The sequence below is a fragment of the Amblyomma maculatum genome, chromosome 3 (genome assembly GCF_055883805.1).
Source record: "Amblyomma maculatum isolate TAMU_Amacu chromosome 3, ASM5588380v1, whole genome shotgun sequence".
NCBI lineage: Eukaryota > Metazoa > Arthropoda > Arachnida > Ixodida > Ixodidae > Amblyomma > Amblyomma maculatum.
Window position 1 is genome coordinate 34,998,638 of NC_139346.1, and position 11,702 is coordinate 35,010,339.

Consider the following 11,702-nt stretch of genomic DNA (forward strand, 5'->3'; position numbering starts at 1 on the left):
GCTTAAGTGTCCCCCATAATTTTTTCACTCACAACGTTGACGCCGGTTCTTCTGCAGAATGGGGTCATTAACGCTATCGCGTTAACATTTTGATAATCATTATATACCTAGCCACCAAAAGAGGTTGACTTTATATTCTGTTTAGAAAAATTCACCGTTATCAAGCGCGAGTAATGTGTCGTTTTATAATCAAGTGACGCAGATATTTTCTACCCTTCTTAAAAAACGTGCTACCGAAACGTGACAGTAGCCTCATTGTATTAGGACCATGCAATTACCGCCGATTAACCAGGAGAGTTCCCCTTCCATACAGACATTTAAATGTGTGCCTCATCCTTCCTGTCTGAAGCCACGTTGGCATCACACTACAAGCAAAACACTGTACGAAGACATCGCGGGAAAGCAGCGGCCGACGAACCCTTTCGCGATAACGACAGCGGACTTGGCACTGGAAGAGGACCCTGCTCACCGTACGCGCGACACCTTGGCTAGCCAACTCACCGCTCTTGTGGGACAACAAGTGGGCCGGTTACGTGAGCCGGTTGCATGAGCAAGAAAACCGGTGCGATTGCATCATCGCATCCGTATCGAACTACCGCCGCCGGTTACGCGTTCGATTAAAGCCACTTTTTTTTTTTTTCGTTTTGCTACGGCTGTGAACCTGAAGTAATTGCGCAAGAAGAATCAAGTGGCAGGTCTACCTTCGAATGAAGGGAAAAGGGAGCTTGAAAACACTTTCCTTAGGTGGACTACCCCCAGACAATCCTTACCTCGCTTGAATGTCTTCAGGTATGCATGATTGCGCACTACTTATTCAGCAGTGTGATGGCGAGAAGTGAGGTAAATAACCATGGGCAGCAATGGTGGGCCAGATGGAAAATATGCATTTGCAGGAACGCTGCTCTAAGTGATTTGTCGTCTATCTTTGCACGCCATTTTCTACCAGGCTCTGGAGACACTCCCGCACCTAGCCGGCCAGCACAATTTAATTACATAAAGCCTGTTTTCTCATTTTCGATGCTTACGCTGATAACAGAATAGAACGAGTAGCGGCTTAAAAAAAACAAGTGCACATTTATTCCGTCAGATCCAATTAAATTAGGGGAGGCGGAGCCGATCAATAGCTCCTTCCGAACATCGTGTAGAACGCGGGTTTCCTCGAGCAGCCGGGGTTAATGCACTTGTCCCCGTCGACAATCTTGGCTGGCTGGTCGAACGGGATGCAGAGACTCTTGGCGCCCATGGCCGGTGCTCCGGGCTCGGCCTCCACGCTGTCCTTGGCGCTGTTCTTCTTGATCTCGTCCTCGCAGTCCATGTCTCCGCAAAACGGAGACATGATGACGCACTTGGCCTCCAACTTCTGCAGGAACACGTCCCAGCTTTTTGTGACCGCTTGGTACTTGAGCTGGTCCTCCTTTGCGCGGTCAAACATCGACTTCTGAATAGTTTCCAGCAGCGTCTTGATGTCGTTCACGGCGCTGGACGTGCTGTACGTGATCTTCTCGCCCGTGTCCCTCCGGACGGCAACGAACTGCTTCTGCTGCATGTCTCGCGGACCAATCTCCACTCTGATGGGAACCCCCTTGAGCTCCCAGTGGTTGAACTTCCAGCCCGGAGAGTAGTTGTCCCTGTAGTCGCCTTTGCATCGGACGCCCTCTTTGCTCAACGTGGACTCGAAATCTTGGCAGAACTTGATGAGCGCCGCCTTCTGGTCCTCAGTCATTGCCGCCGTGATGCCGCACGGCACGATGACAATTTGGTAGCTTGCGACCCGCGGCGGAAGCACGAGTCCCTGGTTATCCGCGTGCACCATCACGAGCACGCCTATCGTCCTCGTCGTCAGACCCCATGAGTTCTGGAATGCGAACTTCTTTTCGCGCGTCTCAGGGTCCTCGAAGACGATCTCGAACATCTTGCTGAAGTTCTGGCCCAGATGGTGGGACGTGGCGCCCTGGATGCCACGCCCGCTCGCCGGCACGTAGCCCTCCACGGTTGTCGTAAAGTCTGCGCCGGCGAACTTCTCCTTCTCTGTCTTGCGGCCCCGCACCACGGGCAGCGCCAGCAACTCTTCATAAACTGCCGTGTATATGTCGAGGATCCTGTAGACTTCCTCTACGGCTTCTTCTCTCGTCGCGAAAGCCGAATGGCCCTCCTGCCAAAGGAACTCCCTGGTCCGCAGGAATGGCTGAGGGTGCTTGAACTCCCACCGAACAATGTTACACCACTGGTTCAACTGGAGTGGCAGGTCCCTGTGCGACTGTATCCACTTGGCGTACGAAGGGTACATGACCGTCTCGCTTGTCGGCCGGATGGCGATGGGCTCCGCCAACTCACTGCTGCCAGACTTGGTTACCCAGGCGACCTCGGGGGCAAAGTCCGCCACGTGTGTTTTCTCTCGCTCAAGCGCCTGAGCCGAGACAAACATAGGGAAGTAGCAGTTCTGAACGCCGATGGCCTTAATCCTAGTGTCCATGAAGTCCTTAATGTTCTCCCAGATGCTGTACGCCCAAGGGCGCAGGATGTAGCAACCACTCACGTCATAGTACTCGATCATTTCCGCCTTCGTAATGACCTACGACAAAGCAAAGAAAATGCGTTTTTTTTTTTCGTAAATGCGAATGTTCCGTCTAAAGTATACGCAGTCGACAATACGAGCACTGGCCGCATTCTGCAACGACTATTTTCAAAGACTTCGTTCTCACCGAAAATTATCGCTCTTAGCTGTGGAGCCGCTGGGGCGAGAGGACGGGCACACAATTTGTCACTGTCACAGTGATCATGCGGAAGTGTTCAATGCCCCTAAATGAACGAAAACCGTATCAAGGTCCGTTCAAAGCTATAACAAACCATGAAATATTATGCAAGGTTTTGTGCAGGAACAGAACGTATTACTACGAGAGACTGTTAACCGAAGAGCAATGAACCCCCGTAACTGGGTAGAGTCATGTATATGAGGTTGTCTGTCACCTACACTGGTAGTGTGAAAGGTTAAAGGGACAGTCTACTGCTGGAGATGAGTATAAAAATATTGGCATATTATGGTAGATCTTACCACTTGGTGGCATACCGAGGGAACAACTCGCAATTTAACAAGAAATTTATATTTTAAATTTATCAAGTCGTGTTTTAGCAGATGGTGGCACAATACTGCGCCTTTTCGTTGCTACTAACATTTAATCTGTTTGGAGCATCTGAAGTGAATATACTATGTTTAAAGACTATTCTACAGCATCACACAGGCAGGTATGTGTGTTGGTTGCTACTAACATTTCATCTGTTTGGAGCATCTGAAGTAGTATACTATGTTTTATGACTAATCCACAGCATCACACAGACAGGTATTCGTTTTCATATGAACTTAAGGAAGCCTACCTTTTCCTCTTGAAATAAACTGCACCTACTTTTATTCTTCAAACTTGCTTGGCTCACTTTTAAATTGAGTTTGAAATGGAAAACGACAAAAACATAAGCTGACATACTCGTAGCGGTGCTGCTTTAGGCACGAACGGATGTTGGCACCTGTAGTAGATGTCACCAGAATTATAAAGCTTATTTATTCCTTTCATTTAATTTTCAGCCATTTTGGCACTCACAATTATAAAGGTAACCAAATCTGTGCACCTTAGTTAATGACGTATTCTGCACATGACTTAAGTGGCACAGTAGCGTTTACAGACACAGATTACCACTAAGAAAACGTGACTACCATGTTTCTCACCTCCACAACTGGGTATTCACTAATTTTGGGATGGAGCTTCTCAATGAAGCAAGAAAAAACAATTGTTGAAAAAGTAGACTGTCCTTGTAAATTTGTAGCCCACTGATTGCGTTAATTATTGGTCTCTATACATTTCCGATGTCCTAGAAGCTAGAATGTAGCAATGGCATGATATAAAAGCGGGTCATCAACATGACAGTGCACTTCACAAAGGTCAGATTTCTTACCCTCGCCAAACTTTCAGGATGTATCCAATGAGCTATTCTGCATGGACCTTGCAGTAGCAGATACTGCTAGCTTCAAAAATCTGTTAAGAGTAATCTTGCTCAAAGCACGGTCCAGAATAGTGGCCGTTCACCAGCAGATGGAGGGTTGTATTGCACTTGTGTGTGTCAGTCGTTCCTCACTACTTTGTTATAACAATATATTCACTGTCATAACTGCCTGGCGAGAGTGCGTAGCCCTAGTCAAGCCTTTAATCTGGCTTTTTTGCTACGTACACCCCTTTAAACACTGTAATGTTGTTGAAAAAATGTTGAATAAATGAAATGAAAAATAAAGAGCGGAATTCAATTCTAGCTTCAGTTTCAAATCCCCTCTACCGCCGTGAGACAAGCTGGCATCACAACCGCATGCTGTGCAAATGCAAAATGTTTGCCTTATCTTGACACCAGAAACACAGGAATTCAAAAGTATAAGATAGCAAAAGCATCCGCGATCATCTCTTCTTGGGCTTTGATAGCACCATTACTAACCTCACGACAATTCTAATTTTGCACTGCACCACACACAGGCAGCCCAGCTAACCCTAAACAATGACGCAAACAACTGCAACAGGAAACATGAAATGCAATGAGCTACGCCAACTTTGGCTTTGATTGGCTGCTTAGTCAATGACAGCAATGGCACTGGTGCAGCCACTGATTGCAAATAACAATAATTGGTTCACAGGAAGGCAGAGGCACAATATCTGTCACACTTGTTTCTGTGGACACCTGAACCTGTTGTAAGGGACGGGAGGAAGGTGGGAGTGAAAGAGGAGCCGCAGTGGAGGACTACGGAGTAATTTCGACCATCTGGGGATCTTTAACATGCGCTGACATTGCACAGCACACGGACGCCTCTCTGTTTCGCCTCCGTCGAAACGCAGCCGCCGAGGTCGGGTTCGAACCCGGGTACTCCGGCACAGTAGTCTGACGTCTTACCACTGCGCTGCGATGCTAGCAATTATGATGCAGCTGCAAACTCCCCGGTGGCAGTTTTGCAAAAACTATTCTTGCACAGAGAGAGGCAACTTATCATGAGAAATAGGACAGCGGCCGTACAATTAGAAAGTTCAGCAAGAAAATAGGAAGGATTGGAAGGTATCAATGGTAAGCCTATTCGGTTGCATGCAAAAAAAGGAAAACAAACAAATTAAGCACAAAGACTCGAGATGCGGCTGTTGTGTCCTTGCCACAGGAAGCTTTATGCTCTAATCATGTGCACGTCTAAAGGCAAAAAGGTGTTTACCTTTTTGGCTTGTTTCTTTCAGACTGTGCTGGGCAATTCCATCTCCCCCCCTTCTCTTTGTCTAACAAATATAGCATTATGTTGATGCCAAGTAGCAAACAAATCACCCCCACAGCATTACACAGAAGTCTGAAAAGTGTCAAAGGTCCCTGACCCTTTATTAGCAGTGTCAGTTTGGCGTCCACAATTCTGCCCATTCAACTCACAAAACATCACTTTCGTGGATAAAGGGAAAGCACGGGTAGTTTTGAATGCATAGAATTAACCTGCGTACTATACTCTGTTCTTTTTTGTGCATTCGTTTCTTGGCTAGCTTTCAGGCCTATGGTTCCAGTGCATTAACATGTCGAAGAAGGGTAATTTCAGTTTTTGTATGCCTCAAGTGACTGCAATGTTGTCGCAACACATCTGTAATGACACAGCTACCGGCACACTGCTGAAACCAAACCGGCACGACAAAAGAAGTTGAATTTTAAATTATTCAGTGGCTGTAGGCAAACTCAACATCACAATCCTGACCACTCATGCCTTAACACGATTCCAAATTTCAAAAAGTATTTCAACAAAAATTTTCTGTTCCTACTATAAAACAGCAGGTATGCATTTAAGGACACTTTGGTAGTAGGCAATAACTGAACACTGAATTTTTTTTAGTCATTTGAGAGAGGTGAACATGCAAAACACTAGCACTGCATAAGAATCATGGTACCTCAATGTAAAAAACACTGACAGCCTGAGGATAATGAACTTCACATGTGATGTAATGATCAAAAGTAACAGTAAGCATAACGGTATGCTTTGATATATGCTTGCAGAAAAATTCTCAAGTGCAGGACAGCACAGTAACCTTTAAAAAAAAAAAAGTTAAAAGCTACCGTATAATGAATGTAGCATTGGCTAGCCCCATTTCGATGATGAAACCACACTGGTAAAACCTGCAGCTACAAAGGTGAGCCAGTGACAACTTAAAATGGATGGCTGTCATCAGTAAGTGCAGCAAAGGCTTTAGAACCATGTGGCTGTCATGTACACAAAAGCTTGACTCATCTAAGAAGAACAGAAAGCTGGGCGAGTTGATTGTTATCTATTATTTAACAGCACGAAAAAACGAGGACGTTAACACACACAACAACACGAGCGCTGCTTTCAACTGAAGATTATTATCACAAACGACATTTATACATAATCCCGCCAAACTACACACATAAAAAACTACTTATCCTATCTTAAACTTCCTGCAATGACTCGTGCGTTGTGTGTGCTAACGTCGTATTTTTCACACTGTTAAATAATTGACTCATCTGTCTGACATACTCTCCTGGCATACAGCAGCAGTGGCGTTAATGAGAACAAAATAATCAAACTCAGCAAAATCGTAGCAACAGAAAGAGCCACAACTTTGACGCACATATTTAGGTATCAAAAACTAAAAAGAAGTACTAAAACAGTAAAAATAAAAAGTTTAGAAGCAACATTTTGCGTTCTGCTGTCCTTCAACAGAAATAAAAGCAAGCAAAAAATGTTACAACCGGTGAGCATAGGTTATTATGAATTTAATTTATGTTAGTACCGCTAAGATGCAATGGTGATGTCAGGAGCATGCCTAGTTTCCACTGTGAGTGTGCATGCCCATGTGCAGCGAAACAGAAAAATGTGAAACATGCAAGACAAAAGTAGAACAATAATGCCAACTATTTCCTGGGCAAAGCTTACAGATTTTTGCCTGTAGTGGCTTTGCATGTTTATGTTTGTAGACACTCACATGGTTTATAGTTGACGAAAAGGGCAGCCGATGTAGCACTTTGACTTAAGCTACTGGACTAGCTAGATATCGATCGAGAACTTGGGCATTCAGCAAAAGTGAAATCAGCGACCAAAGCAAAGTGTACTGTCGAAATGACGAAACCTTGAATCATTTTAAGCTTCCTTGCAAAACTTACCTGTTCTATGGTCCTCACTTTTGCAAAGTGAGCTACTAATTATTTTATTGCTTCCTTTGGTTGTAGAGGTATTACTGTAAAATTAACTTTTCAAAATTTTCATTTGTTGTCAGAAATCTTAAACTGTAACAAAATATTGGATTAGACTGACAAGTCCACTTTGAGAATGTAATGTTTTAAGCCTACCTCTGCAGCCCTTTTTGGTGCAACATATGGGCTTCCATAAATACACACATACACATACAGAAGTATGACAAGAAACATATGTAGTAATAACGTTTAGTACTCTGCATCTGCAATAAAATGGCCCCCTCCCTCCAGACACAGGACACCAAACTATGAAACGCTAGCAGGGCATTATTCATTTTGGTAACAAGTTAGTGCAATACAGAAAACTTTCATGAGGGAGATGCATAAGACTTGCTACTGGCATTAGCTAGCTGGTTGTCAGCAGTATGCTGTCCTGTGTGCCTCCCTTGTTAGTTTCTACAAATTGTGCTAACTTGTTACCCACCAGAATGCATCACCAACTAGCCCTGCAACATATTTTGCAACATTCTTAGGTAGACACAGTTGGAAAACTGTACTGGCGCGAGTTGATCGCAAACTGACCGCAGCGTCCCTCTCCCCCCACTGCTGTAGGTGGGCCAGGCCATAGAGCTAAAACACAGGAGGAAATTTTAAAATACTATTAACCCTCTTCTTTTATCAATGTAATGGATAATAAAATTGCGCCTGCGTTTTTAAACACACTTTTGTATGCATATAAAAGCCACTGCGTCTACTTACGCGTCTGAAGCAAGGAGGTTGCAGACGCGGCTCAAGCAGGTCGTCTGCTACCTGCCTGTATCAGATGCGTCCGCAAACGCGGTGGTGTTTTATGCGTACAAAGATGTGTTTAAAAACGCAGGTGCAGTTTTACTTTTTTGTTTCATTGCTGAAAAGAAAGGGTTAGTAATATTTTTAAATTTCTGCCTGCGTATTAGCTCTATGGCTTCACCCATCTACTGCAGCAGGAAGAGGGGCGCTGCAGTCACTTTGCAATCAACTCACGCCAGATAAGCAGTTGTTTTGGCCCCCTTTGCACGGCGAAGTTTTCCAACTGTCTCTATCTAAGAATGTTGACATTTTACAAGGCTCTACTCATGTAGCATACCTGTGAATACCAGTCAGGTAGGTTCTCCTCTTTCTTGGCTTCTAGACCGAGGCGTGTAACCTTCTTGGGACCATCTTGTGGTGTGGGTGTGCTTTCCTTGGCTGCAGGCTTTTTTGTCTTCTCGGCTTGCTTCGGTTTGTCAGCTTTCTTAGATTTGTCACCCTGATCTTTCTGCTTTTCCTGGGATGATGACGATTTTGTGCTGCCACTCACTGATGGCTCTGAGGTTGGCTTCCACTCCTGGCCAGTTGCAGCCTTGTAGTCTGCCTTCAACTGAAGCAGTGTTTTGACTTCTGGTTCAATGACATCTTTAGCTGCCTTGCTAGCCTTGAGTTGCCTGATCTTATCACCCTGAGCCTGAATCTTACTGTTGAGCTCTTGCACGTTTGCTGCTGCTGAAACATCCCCCGTTCCAGAAGCTGGTGGCACAGCGGAGCTGCCTGGCTTCCACTCACTTCCAGTGACAGCCTTGTACTCCCCCTTTAGCCTCAGAAGCTCTTTTATCTCTGGATCCAGTGTCTCCTTTGACGCCTTGTCAGCCTTTAACTTTCTGACCTTGTCTCCCTGAGCTTGAATGCTCCTGTCCAAGTCAGATACAGAACCAGGGTTTTGCGATGGATTGGCACTCTGTGCAGCTGCTTGCTTTGCAGCAGGTGCAGCTGTTGACGGCTGCCAGTCTTTACCACTCAGCTTCTTGAAATCGGCCTTCAGCGCAAGCAGTACTTGCACCTTGGCATCTATTTCTGCTTTCTGGGCTTTGCTGGCCTTGAGCTGCCTCACCTCATTACCAACATCCTGGATCTTGCTGTTAAGCTCACCCAATTCACCCGCCTGTGCAACCACCGGTTTGCTGTCTTCAACTGGTGACTTTTCAGATGCCTTGCCCTTGGCTCGCTGCTGCTGCTCCTTTGGGCTCTCCCGCGCATCATAGAACTTTTGCACTACTACAGGGAGAGTTGAGGTTGACTGCGTGCCATCAGGGATATGGAAGAGCACTAAAGGCCCTTCTACACTGGTGTGCCGTGCTGCCTCCTGGTCATACGGCTGGTCGCAGATGAAGAAGCCTTTCCTCTGAATCTGGACGATGTCATACTTCTTGATCTTGGCCAGCAATGGATCACCTAACATGGGCACCTCAAGGCGGGTCTCTTTTCGGACAAAGTCTTTGAAGTCGTCATCTTTGCCGAGCACTTGCTTTGAAAGGATGTGATCAAAGAAGACACACTTGCAGGGCACCAACGGAGTCGAGGCCGTTTTTGCAAGCCATGTGACCTTAAGGGTGTTCTTGTAGTTCTTGTCATCAAGGTTTGGCTCAGCAACAACTTTGTTTACCTTCCCATCAGCACCCTTGGCTACATCTTTGATTTTCAAATTTCCTAGTCCAATGAAAGTGACATTATCGCCAGCCTTCATAGCTTGGGCATCAACCTGATCGATGAGCAGTTCAGGAGCTACGACAACATCTCGTTGACCAAGATCAGGGTTCTTAGGGTGAACTGCCACCTGCAGTCTCTCTTCTTTCAAGCCAGGAACCTCAACAACCACAGCATCTTGTGCCTCTACTGCAGTATGTCGAGGGGCAACAGGATCGATTACCTTTTTGTTGAATGCCCAGATCTTGTCCCAGTCCATCATTACAACAGACCGAGATGACCCTTGAGCAATAATAAACTGCTTGAGACCTTCAACAGTCATACCTCTTCGAAGAACTCCACGAACTGTAGGCATACGTGGATCATCCCAGCCATCCACAATTTTGTTTTCAACGAACCAGGTAAGTTTTCTCTTTGAAAGCACTGTATTCATCATGTTGAGCCTAGAGTACTCATAGATGTGTGGCTTCCTCATGCCAAGACTCTCAAGAACCCAAAAGAATTGCTCATCTCTATCGTGGTACTCGGTAGTCCTTAAAGCATGTGTCACACCTTCAATGCTGTCAACAATGGGACATGCAAAGTCATAAGTAGGGTACACCTTGTACTTGTTGCCTGTCCGTGGATGGTCCATGATCTTGCAGCGGTACAATGCGGGATCTCTCATACAACCGTTGTTTGAATTCATGTCGATTTTGGCTCTGACGCAACACTTGAGCCCATGCGCGGTGCCCTTCTTCATTTCCTCCCAGAGCTTCAGGTTCTGTTCGACCGTGTTGGACCTATTTTTCGATTCGACCCTCTGCTCTCGCTCGGCCTTCATCGTCTCCGCGTCGGTGTCATCGACGTAAGCGAGGCCCTTCTTTAGCAGCTCCTCGCACTTCTGCAGTAGAAGCTCAAAGTAGTCCGATGTGAATGTGAAGCGGTCGGGAGTGATCTCCAGCTTCTTCACGTCGTCCAGGATCACCTTCTCAAAGTCCTCCTTCTCCTTCTCCGGGTTTGTGTCATCGAAGCGCATGATGAGCTTGCCCTTAAATGCCTGCTGGTAGTACTGGTTAAGCAGCGCCGCCTTGGCGTGACCAACGTGCAGGTAGCCACTCGCCTCGGGAGGAAAACGAACCACCACCTTGCCCATTTCGGCACCCGGTAGGTCCACAAATTTGCCTTCTTCCTTGCTGACCTTCACCTCAGTTGCTGCCTTGGGCTGTTCCCGCGCGGTGCCGGCCGGCAAGCCGGCGATGACATCCCTCACGTTGGGCTGCTCCGCGATGAAGCGGTACCAGCGGGAGACGTTCTGCGGGCACCGCTGGCCGGCCACAGCGGAGTGCCACGCCGCGTTCCCGTAGAGGGCCTCCCAGACGGCGATATCGGCGAGCGTTACCGCTTGGCCCACGAGGTAGGTAACTGAGCTGAGCGCTTTGTCGAGGCATCCCAGCGCCTGAAGGAAACCGGCGTCGGCGCGACACAGCCGTGCGGCCGCGAACTCGATCCAGTGGTCGACCTCAGTACGCTCGAGCACGCTGTCTCCATACAGACGGCCGTCGGGCACCACGCGGGCCAGGTACCGCGAGATGAGTGCCGACGAGCCGAACGACTTGCCACCGTCAAGCTGCAGGCACGTATTGTTGTTCCAGTCCACGTTGACGAGCACGGCCGGCTTGACATACGCGGCCGTGATGAGGGCGCCCACGGGTGGCTCTGTTTTACTGCAGCTCAGCTTCAGCTGCATCTTCAGACGCGATCGGTCGGGTGTCACGACCGGGAAATACGGAACTGCCTCCGAGCCCCGAGCACACTCACCGGAACGGACGCAGTGCGTTGCACCACGCAAGCACGGATTGCCAAGAAAGGATCATTGAATGGAATGATGAAAACTTTCTAAACTTTCGTTTTTGGTGTTTGCTAGTAGGCGTCGCCACTAAACATTCAGGTGTAATGCGCATCAACTTTTCTCTACATATTACGGATGTCGCTGTCCCAACTAAAGCGCGTATTTTAGTTCA

At 47.0% G+C, this 11,702-nt stretch overlaps 1 protein-coding gene across 1 annotated transcript; it reads right to left on the bottom strand.

Moving 5' to 3' along the window:
* Positions 1-1,054: 1,054 nt before the first annotated feature.
* GluProRS (Glutamyl-prolyl-tRNA synthetase) lies at positions 1,055-11,562 on the bottom strand. Its single transcript, XM_084597437.1, has 2 exons — positions 8,327-11,562; positions 1,055-2,572 (listed from the first exon to the last, which is right to left on the bottom strand). Exons 1-2 carry the CDS (start codon positions 11,426-11,428, stop codon positions 1,118-1,120), a joined length of 4,557 nt encoding a protein of 1,518 aa, XP_084453563.1. The 5' UTR covers positions 11,429-11,562; the 3' UTR covers positions 1,055-1,117.
* Positions 11,563-11,702: the final 140 nt, after the last annotated feature.